Source organism: Colletes latitarsis, chromosome 14 (genome assembly GCF_051014445.1).
Source record: "Colletes latitarsis isolate SP2378_abdomen chromosome 14, iyColLati1, whole genome shotgun sequence".
NCBI lineage: Eukaryota > Metazoa > Arthropoda > Insecta > Hymenoptera > Colletidae > Colletes > Colletes latitarsis.
In genome coordinates this window covers 25,107,607-25,127,808 of record NC_135147.1, presented here as the reverse complement: position 1 = coordinate 25,127,808, position 20,202 = coordinate 25,107,607, and the positions used below count along the sequence as shown (strand labels likewise).

The following is a 20,202-nucleotide window of genomic DNA, read 5'->3' as shown; positions in this document are numbered from 1 at the left end:
CTCATAATCGAAGGTTTGTAATTTCACGGTAGATCGGTCTCTCGTTTTAGTCCTTCATATTCTACCTTGTGAATCATCGCGAGATACGACGAATGACTAATCGAAACCTGAAACTTTGGTGAAAGAGAATCGAAGAAAAGACAATTCTCACGCGTTTCGTGTAACAATGATCGATCCTTCGCCCCAGATATCGAATTTTCCTATAAATAGAAAGCCTCGAAAAACTCAATATCGACTCACAGCTCGACTCGTTGAAACTCAATTCTTCCTAATTTAATTTTCTATTATTCTTGCATTTACTTATCTTTTCAATTAATTGCAAAAAGAAATTAAAGCTTAGGTGTTTTCTGTTGGAATTCTATAATTTAAACTTTAATGATGGGGTTAGATGAATAATTAGATATCATTTCGGTATATGTATATTTTATTACACACTATTGCGTAGTCGTGTTAAATTGTCACGTGTCGCAGTACGCTTTTTTTTTTACACGACCACGTCGTTTCAATCACTTTGGAAAGTTTTGTGGAATTTCGTCATTGTGCCGAAATCGCAAGGCCTTGCGTCGAGAGTTTTTGTAAACACCTAAACGACCACTAACATCGAAATATACCTAACCGTAGTCTGTTGACAATACGCGTTTGGCATCCAAGTTTTCTTCCAAGTCGCCTTACAGTAAGGAACTGGCAATGAGAGATGTAAAATCGTCGCCATTAAGAAATATTTAAATACCTCGCAATCCTCGCGTTGTCGCTTTCGAATCTTCTTTATGACGAAGGATAAAATAATCGAGGTATGTAGGTACATATATTTTACATTTAAGCATCAGGGCTGGTTAACAAATTTATACAGTTTATTTGCTTAATTTGTAACGTTTCTTGGATAATAAAATCTTACTGAGAACGATGTCCAATTTCGACTATTATTTTAAATGTATTCAATTGATTCAGAATTCAGTTAGTTTCATGAAATTTTTATTATAATACAGTTAGAATTTTTCGACTTCAATTCTGATGATCAATATATTACTATACATAGATGTTATTCATATTTTCCTGCATTAACAATTTTTCTTCGCGCCCTCTACTTGAAAAAACATTGACCTAATATTATGCATACGTGAATGCATATTTGCGTTAATTAGAGCATACTGAAGAAGAAAACATGTACCTGTACGCAAGAAAAACACAAACAATATTGAAAATTGTGGAAAATGTGATACAAGCATCAGTTCTAAATAATTTACGCGATAAGATAGAAAGTCTAAATCCTAAATGTGTTACTTTTTCATAACTGTAGAGTCCATATTTGTGTATGGAAATTAATTTTTAATCGCGAAAACATTCGTACGCGTTACTTACCATCCAATGTCATCATTCTCATTCAGTCAATGGATCAGAGGGTTGTTCAGAATTTTAAATACTATTGCAAAACTAATTTTATGAAGCATATAATTGGGCGAGGTCGTCAATATTTCGCAATTAAAGTTGCTATATTTTAAAACTGTATCGACTAGGAGCATATGATTAATATTCTTCGTTTCTTAAATAAAATGTTCAGTAGCGAGCAGGTTTTAAATTTAAAAATAACAAATCTAAAACTTAATAACTAGTACTATCGAGAATATTTCTATTCTTTCCATCTGTACTCGATGAAATTGCATTCCCAATCTCTCTGTTTCTTATTTATCCTCGTTGTTTCTACTCTGAAAAAGAATTTTCTCAACGACGAACAGATCGAAGTAACGACACCCTGGGGGATAGAGCGTGTCGTTACTCGACGAGTCCACCGTATCTCGATTCAAAAACGATTCCACGATCGATTTCTCTTACAAGACTCGGAACATGCTCTATTCCGCTCACGACTTCCGTCACCCCCAGTCCAAGACGAGCGACCGTCGTCCAAAAATACGTTCAACAGAGAAAGAGAGAGAGGAGTGGGGAGGAGGGGGCCTGCGAAGACCCAGAAAGTTTCCGCAGACCCTTCCGTGGAACGGTTCCCTCGGCGAGGACCTCGAAGGGCCTCTGTAAATTCCCCTCTCTCCCTGCCCCTCGGCAGGCACCGAATCCGCCCCTCGGCAGGCTGCATCGTGAACACGTGCAGGGAGGTTTAGCCGCTGCTCGTCCGTTGTGTGCGTGACGAAGGAAGACAGGGCCTACGCACACCGTGACGAGCGTAGTCTCACGCACGCTCGCAGCCGTCCGTCGTCGGCATCGTCCTCGTCGTAGACGTTCCTGCCCGCTGGATGTGTGTAGAGGGAGGGAGGGAGGCAAGGGTGGGAGGGAGGGAGGGTCGGGAACAGGCTCGACTGCTCCCCCTAATACTGCAGGATTGAATGGGCGAGGAGGGTGGTATTGGGTTCCCTCACCCCACTCCCACCACCCACACGCCGCTGCTCCCAACCCACCCGCGCCACCCACTTCTGTCCGCCTGCCACCCCGCCTGCCCACCCACTCGCCACCCGACTGCCGTCGAGGAAACAACCTGCAACCGAACCAGCAACCGACGTTTTCTCGAACAACGAATTTCCCCGTCGAGGCTCGCCAGGCGGTCGTCGTCGCCGTCCAAGAACCCGTGAGTACCCAAGACAGTGTATCATCGTCCAGCGTCCACGGTGTGCGCGTCTCTCGGTGTCCGTCTCTCGCGCGCTGCCACGATTTTTCCTACCACGGCCCCCGACTCTCGGGCCCTCTCTCTTTCTCCAACGTCATCCTTTCTTTCCTCCACTCTCCGATGTTCTCGTCGCGGTCGGTGCCGCTGTCACCGATCACCGTGGATCGTCTACGGTTTGCTGGCTTCCGCCGACACCGGTGCCTGGAACCTCCTCGCTGGCCGCGCTGCAAAAGAGAAACCGAATCGATGGGATACGACGTCGCGACGGCCCACGCGACGCGAGTGACTGCGACGCTGCGCGCGTATCGAGCACGGTCTAGAGAGAGACAGGGAGAACGTAGCACAGTGACGTGTGCATTCGACGCTCGGGGAACAACGTCGATCGGCCGTCGCCGCGAGTGTACGCGTCCCGTTATCGCGAGTGGATTCACGCCTGCCTCCTCGTGCACGGGCTACGAGATGCCGCGTGTGCGTGCCACGGCGGCTTCCTGCGCGTTCCCGCGTGTCGTTCGCCGTGGGCCCGCGACCTGCCGCGATCCTCCGCGGCCCGGTGCAACAGCGGGATCAAACGCGAGGAATGGACGAACGGATCGCAGACGATAGACAACGAAACACTCGTGAGTCCGCGCGAAACCGCCTTCCGAGAGTGTACGACCGCTCATCGCGCGAAACGTTTCCGAATACGCCGCTACGTGGGCGCGTATACGTGCACGCGACTGCGCGCGCGCGTGGCCAGCGTCCTTGGTCAGTCGGTAATAATTTCCGGATGAATTTGAATGGCACACTGCGCGCGCCTTCTCTGGCTTCCCCCTCCACTCGTCGTTTACCCCCACGCATCGACTCCCCCACCATCGTTCTTTTGCGTTCAATGTCTATCTCTCTCCCCCCTCCCCTTCTTTCTCTTTTTTCTTCGTTACGTTCCCTCGAGCTGCGCTCACGTCCCTCCCTCAGGGACGACGCTCGTGCCACGGGCGCCCTATGGGATTTCCAATTTCGGACACAGGTGGCCATTTTATTCTACCAATACGCGAATCCGTGACGTTCGATCGATCGAACGGCGAAATCTTTGCACGTTCGTTTTGTAATGTCCTTTAGTGGTTACTCGCTGATCGGAGGTTTTGTTTGGATAAGAAATTTGCATTCTTAGCGTTCGTTTTGGTTCGTACAGCGAGCAGAAGTCTGGCAACTTTTTGTTAGAAGACTATATTTGCCCGTATTGTTCATCCATCTTTAAATCTCTCTAGATCGCTCGATCTGTTTTCCTTGAAAGCTGCGTTTTGCTATCTTCTTTATTGAGTTTCTTTATTTTTCGAAGCGCCCCGACGCCGGGCATCCACGCAAAGTCGGCCCTGCCCTCCCTGCTCTGGCCACCCGCATCACCCCTCCTGGGTAGTTGGTTTCTTCGGAGACAGGGGTGCTCAACCGGCGCAGAAGCCGAGCACGCCTGGGGTCGCCACCCTCTCCGCCATCTGTCGCCTCCGCAGGACGCGTCCTCGATCGCTCGTTCGCTGTCGGAGGGGTAATATTGATTTATTTCGTCGCTGTTAACCCCTTCCACGTAGCGAACTCTCTTGCTCACCCCTAACGGTACTTGTTGGCAGGCTGGGGTTGCCATCTCCCTCCACGTTTTCCATTCTCGACGTCCGATCAATACGCGCAGCCTTCTTCCTCATTCCGGACGGCACCCCGCCGAAAAACCGTGTTACGTCGTCGCCGAGATCGAAATCAATCCACACGGCCTCGTGGGGGCGGAGATCGAGGCTCGATGCGCGTCCAACGGGGCCGAATCAACTGGTTAACCGAGTAGCTTTTTGTCAGGATTGACTGGAACAGATAGAAACTGGTAATGATTAACCCTTTCGCTTCGACGAGCGGCGTAACCGAATAGAAACCGATTAGAGTGCTGCACGTGGATTTCGATGAAGCCGAGGAGTAGAAATCAGGGAAAAATTGCTGACCCGTTATCGAGAATTTTACTCGAATAATTAGTAACCGAATTAAACATTTTGCTTCTTTATTCGAGATAGGTTTAAACAGGGGTGCTTTGTTGTTCGAGTCGATATCTCGACAATTTGTACGGGATAAAAATGCTTCAAAATTTCATTTTCAACAACTTTACTTATGTAGATTATTGCTGTAAAAGCAACGATGAACGAGGTATCGCGTATTTTATGATCGATGTACCACCCATTAATTCACCCTCTTGGAAAGAATTTTGTAGATATTATTTTGAAGGATTATAGATACATTTTTATTTGTTTATCTTTTATTCGTTGTTTAAGATTATTACTGTGCGTGAATCAAGTCAATTATTAAAAATATTGATAGCTGTTTTGAATTACGTTCGGGGAGAAGAAATCTATTGAAGCGTCTGGATATTTGACTTGGTTGGAACAGCCTGGGTGAGCGATAGATTCGAATCCCAAGCTTGCTGTAGTAAACCATGTGGTCGGTTTCTTTCACCCTCCCTGGCAGTCATTTTAGGGTTCGAAAATGCAGACAGTTTTCAGACTTAAGAGACCATCTTAAGCACGTTAGTGTAGAATCGTGGCGATTTATGTTCAGTTAATATACGCGTTAGTATCGTTAATCCACGTATATTGTTACTTCTTATAGATAAGTGGTTTCCAAACTTCTTGTGAGACAGCATAAAAGAAAAAATTCTGTGCTCAAGACAAGTGGTAGGTTTGCAATGGTACACAAAACGTATATTCTAACAGGTGGTAAAATTTTTAATAGTTCTAAAATTTTAATAACCCATCATTTTACAGGTCCAAGTAATATTTTATTATTTTTTGTCTATATCATTTAAAAGTAACGTTATTATTTTACAAATTGTTTCGAATCGTTGAGAAGTATTTAATTTTCTTACATGGATTGTCAAAATAGAATATGTACAGAATTCTCGATCGGTTTCTAGTATCCCTTCCACCGAATTTACCCCAATGTTTGTTCCAGCTAGGGGATGGAATTGGCGTAGGGTGATCGTGTTTTAGATAATTACGTTCGGGATTACGTTGAATGCGCGTAATCGAGTAACTAACATCGACGATTCTTGAATGTTAACCACGAAGATCATTAAGAGGTTGTTTTCGTAATATACGACCTTTAGGGAAATGTTTTTTAGAATATTTTTTAACACAGAACTCTTCAGGAATATTTGGTTAGAGATTAGGTGACCACGTGAATAGGTTTATTGCTAGAGAAATAAATCGTCCTCGGAGATTAAAAATAAATCTTTTCAGAGCTGTAGCTATAGTTATCGTGTAAAAGAGACAACGTACTTTTACAAGCTCGTATCTCTTGTATTATTGTTGTCATTTAGTAAAAATTAAAAACTACGATTCTAGAGCAGTTTTCATGGGTAAAAATCGACCCCTAAGTTCGCTGGGCGAAAGTTAATGGGTCAATACAGATTTCAACTGAGAGTGTCGATGAATTTCTTCGTTTTTTATAATCCCATTTGAGAAAGGTCAGTGGTAATAACTTGAAAGAAATACTTCCCGTGGTATCGCGAGAACGAAGCACCACTCTGTCGTGCAAATGCTGCTGTGTCGGAAACGGTGCGGTCCGCTCTTGTTCGAGTTCCAAGTGAAAATCGATACCACTTTTCAGCGAGCCACTAAATTGTACCACGGTCCAAAGGCGAAAGATTTCCCGTTCATGAATATTTAACGCTTTGTAACACAATCAAGCCTGGATTCTTCAACCCTCCTGTCTTTTCACGAAGACGCGAATCGAGAGACGAGTCGCGACTGCTCACGCTCAAGTGAATTACAAAGTGGCCTTAACTTCGATCGAGTTTCTCGAGATCCTCGAGAAATATCCGTAATTGTTCGTCGTTCCTTCTTCGTTCCCGCGATTCCCTTTTAAAAGGACGCTGCGTCGCTCCGAGTGCTCTCCCAACATCGAACGTATACCCAAACTTCTCACGAAGAGTCGCAAATAAAGTTCACTTTATCGAACTTCGCCACGTGGTCGTGACAGGAAGGTGAACATTTTAATTAGATGTCAACTCGGAATTTTTTAAAAATTTTCATTTTGTTGGAAAACCTTTGCAATCAAAATTCCCCCAGGAACTGGCTTTAACCAATCTTTAATATCTTCAAATTATTCTAACTCGGTGTTTGGCTTAATCAGGTGTCTTTTGAGTTCTGATCAAAGTCCTGTTACCACCAGTGTCGGAGGAACGATCGTCTCCAGGGTGCAAGGGCGCAACCAGCGCGCATAATAATTACTCGGCGCCAGCGTACATGATTTCCGAGGGCCTAATTGAAGATCCGTACCGTCGATCGGTGCCTCTAAACGGTCTGTAACAACCCTGATTCTAATCCCATCGCGCCACTCCCGCGGAGAATCTCGTTAACGCCTCCGATACCGAGTTTCGCGTCGCTGCGAGTTCCTGTCGTCGCGAGAAATGCCTTAAGCCGCGTTCGCGTCTGGAAATATCTCTGTTCCGAATTTTTTATTTCTCTGGAACAAAATAAAAAACTCTAACAGGGTTTCGAGTGCGTAATATAGAGCAAATTGCAGTGACAATGTATCCTCAGCGTAAGGGTCGAGATCCACCAGTAGGCTATTATTAAATTTAACCCAAGGAACTTTTTTTTATCTTTACTTATATATGAAACTAAAGTACTACACACGTTCTAAAGTAAAGCGGGAAGAGTCAGAGAACTCGTTTCACGGGGTTGCACATTTCTGCGAGCGTTTACGCGATCCCTCGTGTTCAGACTCGTGCGTTACGGATTGTTTTCGGTATTTACCGTTACGACGAATCAATTCTTGCGGTGCATCGGTTTGGAATTGGGGCGTCGCTTCTGAGCGCAAGATGTTTCAGCGAGTTGCAGCTGAATGTATAGAAGATAAGAACGTGGATGGATTGAAGGGGGGTAGGAAGGGGGAGGAGCCAATGAAGCGAGCAGAGATTGCAGAGAAGCGTACCGAGAACTCGTAAGAAGTTCGCGTCGAAATAGTTATTCCGTCGTAGCAGAAGATCGATGCGTAAATATAAAAATACGCCGTGGCGGTTGGAAATTTTCCATTATTTTCCGAAGCAACGATAAAGGACGCCACGATATCCGGCTGATTAAATAACGTCCATTATTTTTTACCATTATTTCGACGCGTTTCGTAGTTTGAAAAATTAAACTACCGCGGGTAAACAATATTTCGCGCGGCACGCTCCGAAAACATCATAATCCCGCGCGGGGATCGACTTCATTCGGAACTGGGACGTAAATCCAACGAATTTACACGATAATGCACTCCGTCGAGACTCTCGAGGCTCGATACCTGAGATGCAATACTTAAATTCGTCCTCCGAAAGCGTAGCTACTAAATAAACAATTTAACACCATTACGTTTTTTCGATGCTTTCAGCGAAACGGGAACGCTCCGCGAGGGAAATCTTATTTTTATTCGAACTGCTTTGAATTCGTAGAGGATAAAGTAGCGTTAGATATTTATTCCCTTGATTTTGCTAAAAGTCTTTTCAGGAACTACTTAAGTTTTGTTCACTTCCATGACAAAATAATACTTGAGCGTCTCTTATTGGAAAATGTCTCACACCCCCGGGCAGTGCGTCTATAGTACCTAACAACTAATAAGGGTGGATAACAATCGGGTCTGGATCTCCCTACTTATGCAAATCAGCCGTTTAACCCGAGAGGAAAAGTTGAATCGCGGAAGCGTACCGCCTTGGAAAGATTTAATTAAGATTCGATGACCCAATTAGGGTCGACCCTTTCATCGATTCAGCCCCAATTACCCCGCAGGAAGGGTTGCGTTCTTGAGCAAGCGAAAAGAATATACACGGGGAAGAGAACCGTGGCGAACGATTTGTAATGTTGAGGTCGGAAGCGTAGAAACGTTTGGGAAACAGAACGAGGAGGAGGGTTTCGTGGATTATTAGTTGCAACCCGTCTTACAGCTAGAACTTCTTACGCAGGTAGACGAACGGGGAGGGCTCATTGTTCCGAGGATAGTGGGTGACCGCTGGGAACTTCAAAAATGGAGGGCAGCGGCACGGGAATTAGCAGGCTGGACTGCTATGAAGACATGTTCAAGGAAATAACCAGGAAACTGTATGGGGAAGATCCTGATCATCGAAGTAAGATCATTACTTAATTTATTTATTTTAAAAAATATAAAGATCACTCGTTCAGTAATTAATAATGCACTGTTTCAAGTGGTAAATAGTAAATAATCTATCTTACTTGAAATCGTGGCCATATATTATAAAATACTAGCAGATAATTGTACGACTGCGTATTTATTTACTATTTTGAGTTGAAATATCCACTAATTTTCGTATTAATATTTCATTTTTCGGATTTTCAGAGTATTTTTATTTAGAGCATTTTCATTATTTGCATTAGATATTTAAAATAAATAAACTCTGCACGTGAAATTATTCCACTTAAATTCAATCTGAAAAATGTTAATTATTATTGAAATTCATCGAGCAGAGTATATTTAATATTGATATTCCGCGAAGGAAAATTGTAAATATTTATTTTTGATCATTTTTATACACGTCTCGCTTACAGGGTAAATATTCTGTAATAATAATGAGAACACCCTATATTCACAAGCAATTCATAGACGCCTGAAACATTTATCTTAACGTGGTCGTTTTCAGTATAAACAGTTCCTAAATAATCCAGCTTTCATGTCATAATGTTGGCGCTTTGCAGACATTATTTAAAGAATACAGTGGTAAAATGGAGGATAAGTACCAACGGGTAGTAATTAAAAGATAATATTTTTGTAGAATTAAGGCACCGTTGGATGTAAATTATCTCGCGCTTTCTGAAATAATATTATAATTTCATATTCATCAGTGCCGAATGCGATGATATCGTAGGACGACGTTAATTACAAAATAATATTTCTGCAGAATTGAAGTGCTTCTAGTAAAATACATTTCGTATATAATGCCGTGGCATCGCGTACATCATAATAAAGGCAATGCAACTGCTAAAGAAATTTAAATTTAGGAGAATATTTAAATAGTTTTTTTCGAAGTAGGTCATCGGGATTCCAGAAATTAATTGAAATCGATATGCTCCGAGCAAAGCTTCCTCCCAACAACAAACTAATTTTCTTTCCATGAAAATTGGGATAAAAATTGCCGGAGGATATCAAGCTTTTTTATTATTTTTTTTTTATAAGAAACTATGGCGAATAATATTATTGATTAAAAGGAAATAAGTAAAAAACAATTCACTATTTTCGCTTGACGCAGCATCGAGCGTGCAGAACGAGTTCGAAACGTCCGTGTCGTACAAGAACGACGACGATACCGGAAACGGAACCGACGGAAGCGACGATGGAAACTGGACGTGCGAAGAGGAGCCGCTTAAAGGAACCGATGGAAGCAGAATCGCGGCTTATCATTCGGGGAAAACTACATGGAGATGTTATGAATGCGGTTAGTATTCTTTCTTTACCAAGCAATTCTCTTTTTAACTTCTATTCAATTCATTTCCAAAGAAAAATTATAAAGAAAATTTAAAGGCACCATTCATACACGTTTCTGTCTTCATTGGGAAGTTTTAAAAGGTGTTTCTGTCATTCAGAAATGAATTTAAAAAATTGTGTATATTATAATTATAAACGAAGCAATAATGGTGCGCAAAAAACTTGTAATTTATTCTTTTTAGAGTACCATGATCGAATATTAATGCGAGTCGCCGTATTTTACAGTGCGGTGGTTTCAAATTATTTTAAATTTAAATGTTAAAACGTATCCAAACATCTCCGTCAATTTTCCACGCTTTGTCGACAAAGCACGGCGATGAATAGATCTCGTTTGGCCGTGAATCGAATTAATTCGAGCCACTTTTCGCGACAAAGGCAACCAGTTATAACTGTTTGTGCCCCCCGACTTTGAGTTTTTCCCGAATCGAGAGCAGGATGCTCGAAGTAATTATTATAACAACGTTGTAGAGACGACGGGGACGAATAGCGTCGGAATAACGGGTCAGCAGGCACGAAAGGACCCGGGGCGGTGGGAGGTCTAAATTGAGACGGAATTGAAGACGTAAACAATAACGAAACGTAGCCTCGCTAAGCTGCGCGGGTCCTTTTCCAACACAAAGGCACTTTTATTGTCCCGTGCCGAGCGTTTGGTAATTTCCAGCGTTTCGTGACAGAGAGTCGATTTAAGGATTCTGCTGGCATTGTAAACAGGGAAACTGTCGCAAAAAATAATGCCCGCGTGCGACGGGAACTGTTTGGCGTGGTTCTCGACCCTAGGTATCCCTAAGCTGACAGATTACTGCCTTTGTGTTGCGAACGTGTCGCGTTCGAGGACTGTTGACACTGTTAAAGACACCCATTCGATTCGTTTCCTTTCGAATTCAGCTAAGCAAACGAATTATTATGCCTGCATTTTAAATTTCTGTCCGTAACTAATAGGCATTCGAAATATTTATAAATGGTAATTATTTACACAAAAACTGTAGCTAAATATTAGCTAAACACAATTTTAAACTAAACATCGAGGATCAATTCTTCGTATCGATACGAAACGAAAAGTCCTTTCCAGTTTTACGATCTGACGCTTCGTTGCCAGGATATAGGCGGATAAAGTTTTCGAGTGATCATCGTGTGTGATCGTAGACGCATGCGCAGACGCGCGATCGGTAAACAAATGGCGCACGCTGGAAGTTGTAACTTTGATTATTGATATTTCCGTAACGAAGCATCAGATTGTAAAGTGTTACGGGACTTTTCGATTTCTTTTCCTACGAAGATTCGACCCCCAGCGAAAGAATTCACATTTTTCTTATTATTCTGCAAACGTTGACGTCATCTTAGGTGAGTCATCGTCAGTCTCGCTGAGACAGCGTCGTTGTAAACATGGTAGGTGACACGCTTGTCGGTGATTCGATAGACGATCTCAAGTTTCCAAAATTCTACCTGTATAAATTGACGCGTATCGTTGTTGTTTAGGCGACGTAATGGGCGGCGGGCCGCGTGACGTGGCCGAGCACTTTATGGAACTTCATTCATCGAGGATTCTCGCCGACGACAGCAGAAACAGACACTACTCGCCGCACAAGGACTACCTGCAGTCCGAGCTGAAAATCGACGACGTGATTTCCTATCTGGAGAGGTTACGGGAGCGCGCCGAGCGAGTCGCCCCGCCATCCAGGCGAACGCAGGAAACGCAAACGGTACCTGCAGCTTTATTACCGGTTACGTCGACCTTCCTCCTGCAGGAGTTGCCGTCCTCCCCTGCGCCGCAACATCTGCATCAGGTATAACTTAGAAAGAAATTTACGACATCTAACAATTTAGACGTAGACTAATGAATTTAGACTTTTCAGACCTTGAGAAATTAGTAGTTGTTTCAATGTTATACATTTTATTAAGATAACTGTTCAGTGACCAATTTTGGCCACTTTTGGAAGAATTTCTCTCATTAATTCTTTCGGACCTGGCAGGAACGTATATGTGTTCATACTTAAAAATTAATATATTTCTTTTGTTAGGGAAGCTATAGCGAAGATCAGCAATGTGACTGAAACCTCGTACAGAGCTAGATAAATTTCATTTAGAATAAATAATAAATTATTTCAAATAGCAATTTTAGAGTAGTACCAATTTTCTTTTTAATTAACTTTTTGCACTCATACGGTCGTGAACGCTTAAAATTTTTGCTCGTCTTTGTTGTTATGTATTTGATGTTCTTAATTTCTTGTATTGTAGAAGATACTGATCGCAAGAAGTACATTGCGAATCAAAGTACATCTGACTCTGCAGGCGCTTGCAATGCTGTTCTTCACTATAGTCGAAACCCATACCTGTAGGTGTAATTAACGATACCATCCAAAACAACGAACAATATTAATTCGAATAGATCGTAGCGATATATTTAAAGTTCACTTAAAATGTACAAATTTGAATATTGTAGTTTACTGAAAAGTAAGGAAATCTCGTAATGTATACGTTTAACTCCAAGAACAACGAAGTATTATTTGATGTCACGTTCAAAGGACTTTACTGTAAAGCCACCTCGTATTATCAGCTGCAAATTGAATTGTTTGGCTCTTGTATTACTGTTACAATAAGATACGATCGTTTCAATGCGAATTAATTAAATCGTATTCTAATGCGACAAGAATACAAACACGATACAATTCTATCTGTAACAACGTGTGCACGAATAGAAGCTAAACAGGTCCAGTCCTTCGACGTTACTAATTACAAATTTAATTGTCCCGTTTGCTATTGAATACGAAACACTGTATTGCTACAACTATTCAAATTAATCCCCTACCGCAGCATGACGTGCAGCGCAGAGTAAATAATATTGCAATATTCCAGAGCACAGCGACAATGCCGACGTCAGCCGCGGTGTCCGTGAACGTGAAACGGTATACCTGTCCATACTGCCCTTATGGCACCGATCGTCGCGATCTCTACACCCGTCACGAGAACATCCATCGAGAGGAAAAGCCCTTCCACTGTTACATCTGCTACAAACCGTTCAATCGCGCCGACCATGTGAAAAAACATTTCCTAAGGATGCATCGCGAGCACAATTACGAGCTGTCCAGGATACGCAGACTCGCTGGATCCAGCACGCCCAAGCTTTTGAAGCAAGAACCAGGCACCGGGGCAACCGGAAACGCGAACTCGAACGGGCAGCAGCAGCAGCAACAACAACAGCAACAGCAGCAACAACAGCACACGAGCTACACTTCCGGATTTAACGATAGCAAGAGTTTCCAGTTGCAGCCGAATCCTGGAAACGGGACCACGGCCACCGCGGCTGGTATCTATCAAGCTACGTCCATGCCCGTTCCTAGCATCATGCAACCGGAAGCTACCAACTGTGCTACGGGAAGGAGGGTGCAGAACGGAGGGTGCAACAGCAAGAGTCATCTGAAGGGTAGTTCCAAGGGAGCTCAAGAGCGAAGGTGAGATTTCTCGTGAAAGATGTTCTTTCTCGAATTAGATATTTAATTCAATTAGGAAATTTATTGAACTGGTAGGTGCTAACTCTCGAGCTCTCTGAATTAGTAATGATTAATCTACGATAAAAAGATATTCTAATATAGTTTCAATAGATCAGAGTTTTCGACTAAGACGTTTATGTTTTTCAGGTATACTTGTTGCTACTGTTCCTGGAGCGGCGTGGACAACTGGTGCCTGAAACGACACCTCAACACTCATTTGAAGCCCTTCGCGTGCACCCTCTGCGAGTACAAAGCTGCACGCGCTGAACGTCTAGCGACACACGTGCTGAAAGTGCACAACAGGCGGCAATGTTCGAGGTGCTCCTTCCTCGGCGAAGATGCGGCTCAGCTGCAGATGCATCAGCTGCACGTGCATCGTGTGAGCAGCGCGAACGCACCTGCAGCCTCCACGGCACAGGTTGCACCGCCACCCAATAATCGCCATCAGCAACCCTTGCAGTAAGGATCTTTTTCTCTCTTCCCTAACCCAACTCCTTATTCCGCAATACGACTTAGATTCAGGTAGAATATTTTACGAATTTCCATTGTGAAAATATCGATCGATTTAGGAGACTCAATTATTCGATTTTTTATTCTTGGCTCGTGTTTCTTTTATAGTCTGTAACGTAATTTTTGTGGACAAGAATCGTCATGAACTAAATTTAAATACTTTGTTTTCACGCTACGACGTTCCGTAAATTTCGTCGGCGCGACGTGTTTGGTTTTAGCTGGCCGCGGTTTGGTCATTCGTGCAGGCTGACGCGATTCCAACAACGTCGCGCCCTGGAAATTCATTAAAACGATTTAATTGGAAGTCGATCGCACGACTAATCCTACCCGTTACTTTTTCCGCGCGCGAGCAAACGCCGTGTAACGAGCGGTCGCTGGATTTAAACTTCAATTCGGGGACTGCCACATGTTTCTCTTTCTCGTTAGTCCAGTTTAAACGAAATCATTTCTGCCGGGCAAATTTACCAACGTGCGTGACGAGCTCCGATAAATAATCGGGGATCGAGAAACAGTCGGTCGATCGAGGCTCGATTTTGAGACGAAATCGGTTTGTTTCGGTATATTCTATTTCGCAACTGAATTACGCGCCATTGTTTGCGACATGTAAATATTCGTCGAGCGTAGAAATTACATTAGCGTTTACCGATATCAAATTGCGTTCGGGATTATTTTACCCGATGCAAGTTTGTTGTGGAATTGTAGAATTGGTTACGATATCTCAGCTACTTTAAGTTTATTGGAAATACTTCATTAAATGGGTCATTTTTCGGGAACTTGCTCATTTATCGTTAATTATCAAATTTACAGCCCCGCGGGAGGAGGCAGGCCGCCACCTGGTCCGCCAGTTTTTCCAGCACCAGCCCCAGCGATTGCACCTGCTACCACCGTGATACCACCGACAACGATACTCGGGTAAGTATCCTGATGTCCCCGTTGCCCGTGCTATTTATTTGCTTTTATTTTGTTCACTGCAATTGACACTTTCGTACACACGTCTATCAACCACTGAAATCATCTTCCACAAACGATAGATTCGAATTTTGTTGGCACGAGGGGGGTTGTGACGCCAGGTGGTCTGCAAATACAAAACAAAAGACTTCCCTGTCGAATATTCCATTTGGATTAAATGAATAAATAAAAATAGGGCGAAGGAATTGCTTTCGCGTACGTGACGCAAAATTAATCGGTGGATAGATCCATCAGTGGTTCGTTCATTTGTGTTTCACTATATCGAAGTGTCAAGTTGCCGGTGATGATTGTCAAGAACGAAAATGAATTACTTTATCACCGTTATGATAATATCGCTTCGCGTGCTTTTAAGTTGCGAGTGCGATTCCCGCGCTTTTTTTTTTTTTTTAATTTGATCATTCATCTTGTTGGGTCGACGTTGATCAACAGCAGGTCGCGGACTGAAGTTTGGTCAGATTAAACCATGCGAAAAAACTTGTCAAGGAATAACGATTTTGGTGATTTTGCGTTAACTTTCTACGAACCTTCTTACGAATCACTAATAAATTTATGGTAGGGTATGTATCCTTTAAAAAACTTTTTAAGGCAGATCTAAACAATATTTTCCTAAAAGGTGTTAAACGAAGAACAAAATTTTAAATACAGATTATCTTTGAAACCCTTTCAGATGGTTATGATACTGCAATTGGCGAAGTAGATCATGGTATTGTACATTATATTTATTCTATATAATAATTCTATTAAAATCTGGTATTGGTACTATTTCAAAAATCTCGTGACTCCAGTTTCATTGTCGAATGAACTTTAATTTCGATTATCTTTTGAACCAGCTCAAATACAGGGAACAATAGTCATCCCTGTATAAGTATACGAAGAGAACTTTTCCAGAAGATCCATCGATAGTTTTCCTTTGCCCAGAAAAAAAATCGAAGATCGAGAAACATTGATTTAACCTCCTAACAGTTAACGCAAGCTTATCCCAATCGTAAGTTTCGATATTTCCATTAAAACCTCATCGTTCTGAAATTGGCCACTCGATAAGCAATTCGAACGCTCACGACCTGCCGGCTGAAGTCGCTCGTCACCTGCTCTCCTCCCCTCCTCTCCAATTTTCTGTTACGTTGCAGCGTCATTTTTTGGTTGAACGTTTTTCTTTTCCGTTCGCGCACGTGCACGCTTCGTTTGTTTGCTTTCGATGTTGCCCAGGACACGCGTGGCCCTGTCAAAAAACAAAAAAAAAAAAACAACAATATACGTGCACGTCAGATGGACACAGTCCTCCGCGTGGCCCTCGCTTATTTTATTCACACCGTTGTTGTTCCACGTGTTGTTTCTGTATCTCTATCTATCTGTCTACCTTCGAAACGTACCGTCGCACGGGTGTCGATTGGCAGAAAAATGACGCGAACGTAACTTATGGAACAGTGCCGCGGTGGTTGCAGCCACGAGATGGTAAACTCCCCTGCAACTGCAGCGACAATGGCGTACCCGACATTGGAAGAGGAGAGGCGTTTGAGCGGTGTACGTCGCGACGACGGCCACGACCAAGACCCCGACCACGACACCGTCATCGACGACCCCGAGTGTGCTAGTCGCGGCTTGGGTCGCGACCACGACCTCCCGTCGCGGCCAGTTCACGGGCAGTTCGACGTCGGCCACGAGCAGCCTGACGAACGCGGTTGCAGCGCCGGATCACTGCCAGACACTGCTACTATACTTAATCGTGATTTTGCGTGCAGCTTCCGAGCCATGCTCCAGGAATACCGGTCCACCGTGGAGTCGGAGTGTCCCTGGACAGCGAACAGCCAGAGCAAACCCAACGAGAGGCGATCGAGGAAGCAGAGCCAACCGAGGAAGGTGACGTGCACCCAAGAGTTCGAGGACGATGACCTGACCGGTTTAGAGCTCGACCCGCAGGACGAGAGACAGGATGACGCGACCAAACACGAGAAGGCGGCTGTCAGGATCAACGAGCTCAGGAATAGGTGTCGATACCGATTGACAGGTCAAAGGTTGCTCAGGTGTCGCCTGTGTCCCGTAGACTCCCCGGCCAGGGGTTCGATCTGTCGACCCTATCACACCAAGGCCTCCCTCGCGCTTCACAAGCTCTGGAGACACGGTACTCGTAAGAGGTTCCTGAAGACCTGCGCGTCCAAGGATCGTCCTCTGTCGCAGGTCTCCTCCATCACGCTCAAGGCTACTGTGTTCACCAGCCCAAGTTATGGTTATCACAGATAACACCTGGTGAACGCCGCTACGCGCAAATTGTTCTACCGATTTCTGGGGGCGTAGCCATTTTGGGCCATCGGGTCGGTGGACGTCGAAACTAGGGCTGGGAGTTCTCGAAGTTGAATATAGGTACTCGAATGTCTCAGTATATTATTATTCGAATATTCGAGTAGTCTGATATCGTTATTCGAGTGACTGAGTATTCAAATATTGATATTCAAATACCTGAGTATTATAATATTTGAATATTTCGGTATAAGAATGTCTGAGTATTCGAGTACCGTAGTTCAGGTTGTTCAGAATTCGAATATTTGAGGTAGGCAAATATCACTACTCGGGTATCCGAGTATTTCATTATTATTATTTTGATATTTCAGCTGTCGAATATCGTTAGCTGAGTATTTGTCTATTTCAATATCATCAGGCAAATAATTTACCATTACAGTAAAGTATTCGAATACCATTGTTTAAGTATTTGAATGTTCGAATGCTATTAGTGGAATAATTAATATTGGATATCGTTATTTCGACTTCTGAGTATTCGAAGTATTCAAATATTTTGGCATTCGAATACTACTATTCGAATAACAACACATGTGACAGGAACGGATATCACAAATATTGATGATGTTCCAGGAATTCGATACAAAGATACTTAATAAGAGATATCGAAAGCTGTCAAAATCTAAAGCATTTAGTGTCATCTTTGATACTTTTGAACTGATTTCTGAACGATATCAGTGCAAAAATACAATCTAATCACTTTGAAATGAGCAGTGGAAGATTGTTACAATCAAGAAAAAAAGTTTTTACATTTGGTTAATTTGATTTTATTTTTTATTTTTGATACATTCACTATTTTATTAATAACTGATACTACATTAATATTTTCATACATACTAATACAATTTAATATGAAACGATACTTTATTACCACCATAACAACATACCACATCATACGAGATACGATACAAAATAATTAGAATAATATTCGAATGAAGAAAAGTTCGACTAGTCGAGTCCTAGTCGATACGTGTTACTCATCTTCTATCGGTGATAATTTTTGTTCTTCCAAAGGGGATGACAAAGTTTTCAAGGAAGAATTTGTCGAAGTTTGTGATGTTGTGTAAATTGGGGGTGAATTCTTAGTTAATCGATTCTTGAGGGTTGGGACTACTTGTTGAATTCTTTTGTGTTCGAATACTTGAGTACTCGAATATTTTGCGCATTGGATGCATTTCTGATACATGATTACTTCAAATAGAAATCCAATACCTACAAAATATTCGAATACTAAATTACTCGAATCCCAGTCCGATTCTTGAGGCGTCTTTCGACGTCCACCGTTTAAAAATTTCTGGATTCAGGGTATTTGGTACGTTCCGTTGCATCGGAGTCTCTTTCATGCTTTCGAGGAACTAATTCAACGAGACGAGGCTCGGTTTTCTGGGGGAAAACTTTAGTGTTTCTAGGACTCTGGACCACGTTTCCGCTAGTGGATCTCTGACAAGTGATCTTTAACCGATTTCTAATCGCGGTGAAACGTTGACGTTGCGCACAGAGCGTCGATTCGGTCGAATTCGACGCTGAGAAAGCCGAGTGATAGGACAGACATTTAGCCGGAACCAACGAAACCGATAGATAGAAAAGTATTTCGCAGAGAAAGACGGTCGTGGTCGATAACAGAAACGAATTACGTCACCGAAGGGAGAATGCTAGCTTTAAGTAACTAAGAGTAAAAAAAAAAGCAGCGAAACCATTAGAATAAGAAACGACTAATCGAAAGTACCTTGATACGCGTTTCCTCGCGGGCTCTCAATCACGTTTGTTCGAACCTAGGTCCCGTCATGATAACGACTAAATTGTAAGTAGAGGCGGGAAACACAAAGCTAAACGCACCGTGACGATATTTTCATGTAAAGATACAAACCGCAAACTAACGATGCTAATTCGATGATCGTCTCTAGTCGATGTCTTGTGCATTTGTCCATCGTCCATCTGTAATTTCGTAAGGGTTGCTTTTCGTTTTTCGATCATTGGAGTCGTTCATGAGTCGGGGGAGGAGTTTGGCATAGTTCTGGGACCGTTCCTCGAATTTTTCGGAATTCGAATACTCCGCGAATACAATTCCAATATCGTTCGAATACTCGGGTATTCGAATATTTTCTGCACCGTTCAAGTATTAAGTTCATTGTTCGTTTTCAAAATTGAAGCTAACAATATTAATAGTACTCGACCAATTGAAATATTCGAAGTTTATCCAGAATATTTATAGAATTTGAATATCTGTGAAATATTCGAATGGTCCCAGCGAAAATTTGGAACGAACCCTGTAGCTAAGAGAGAATGAAGATCGGGCCACGCGGCTGCTGTAACGCGTTCAGGCCGGGCGAGCATGATTTTTATATAAGGGATATTTGTACAAAAACCACTATCTTGTTTACGTTATTATATGAAATATATTATATCTATTGTACTTGAACAGAGGACGCGAGAACCCGGTTGAATGTAGGCTTCCAGAGACGAGATCGCGTCGCCGGGACTCTGGGACTCTGCGGTTTCCGGTCTTTCATTTTACACGCCCTTTCCTACGAGCGAGAATAAAAGTTCTGTTTCGTTCTATTATTATTTGGAGTTTAGAGTTAGTTCTTTCATTGAGTATTTTTATAAGAGCGTCGTATTAATAGAAATCATTAAGGCTAGATAGCGTAAGTGTAAGAGTGTTTGGTTAACGCGTTCAAGATGTCTAAACGTGGGGAGAAATGCAATGCGTAAGGATTTCCGTATCGCGAAATATACAGGCGATACTCTCACTATATCGTCCGAATATTGTTGTTTAAAATAGTAAAGTCCTCTTCGTAAACATTATTTTGTTTAAACGTTTCTGCGGCACAAATTGAACCAAAAACA

At 42.8% G+C, this 20,202-nt stretch overlaps 1 protein-coding gene across 5 annotated transcripts; it reads left to right on the top strand.

The window, feature by feature from the left end:
• Positions 1-709: 709 nt before the first annotated feature.
• Chn (zinc finger transcriptional factor charlatan) lies at positions 710-19,778 on the top strand. Of its 5 annotated transcripts, none has more exons than XM_076781467.1 (8): positions 710-791; positions 8,562-8,723; positions 9,861-10,046; positions 11,573-11,880; positions 12,950-13,545; positions 13,732-14,043; positions 14,902-15,006; positions 16,506-19,778. In XM_076781467.1, exons 2-8 carry the CDS (start codon positions 8,624-8,626, stop codon positions 17,299-17,301), a joined length of 2,403 nt encoding a protein of 800 aa, XP_076637582.1. In that variant the 5' UTR covers positions 710-791; positions 8,562-8,623; the 3' UTR covers positions 17,302-19,778. The 5 variants fall into 5 exon arrangements, with proteins under 5 accessions (XP_076637582.1, XP_076637581.1, XP_076637584.1 ...); XM_076781466.1 differs by lacking the exon at positions 710-791 and adding an exon at positions 2,451-2,572; XM_076781469.1 differs by lacking the exon at positions 710-791 and adding an exon at positions 2,614-3,228 and having other exon boundaries at positions 16,803-19,778.
• The last annotated feature ends 424 nt before the right edge of the window (positions 19,779-20,202 follow it).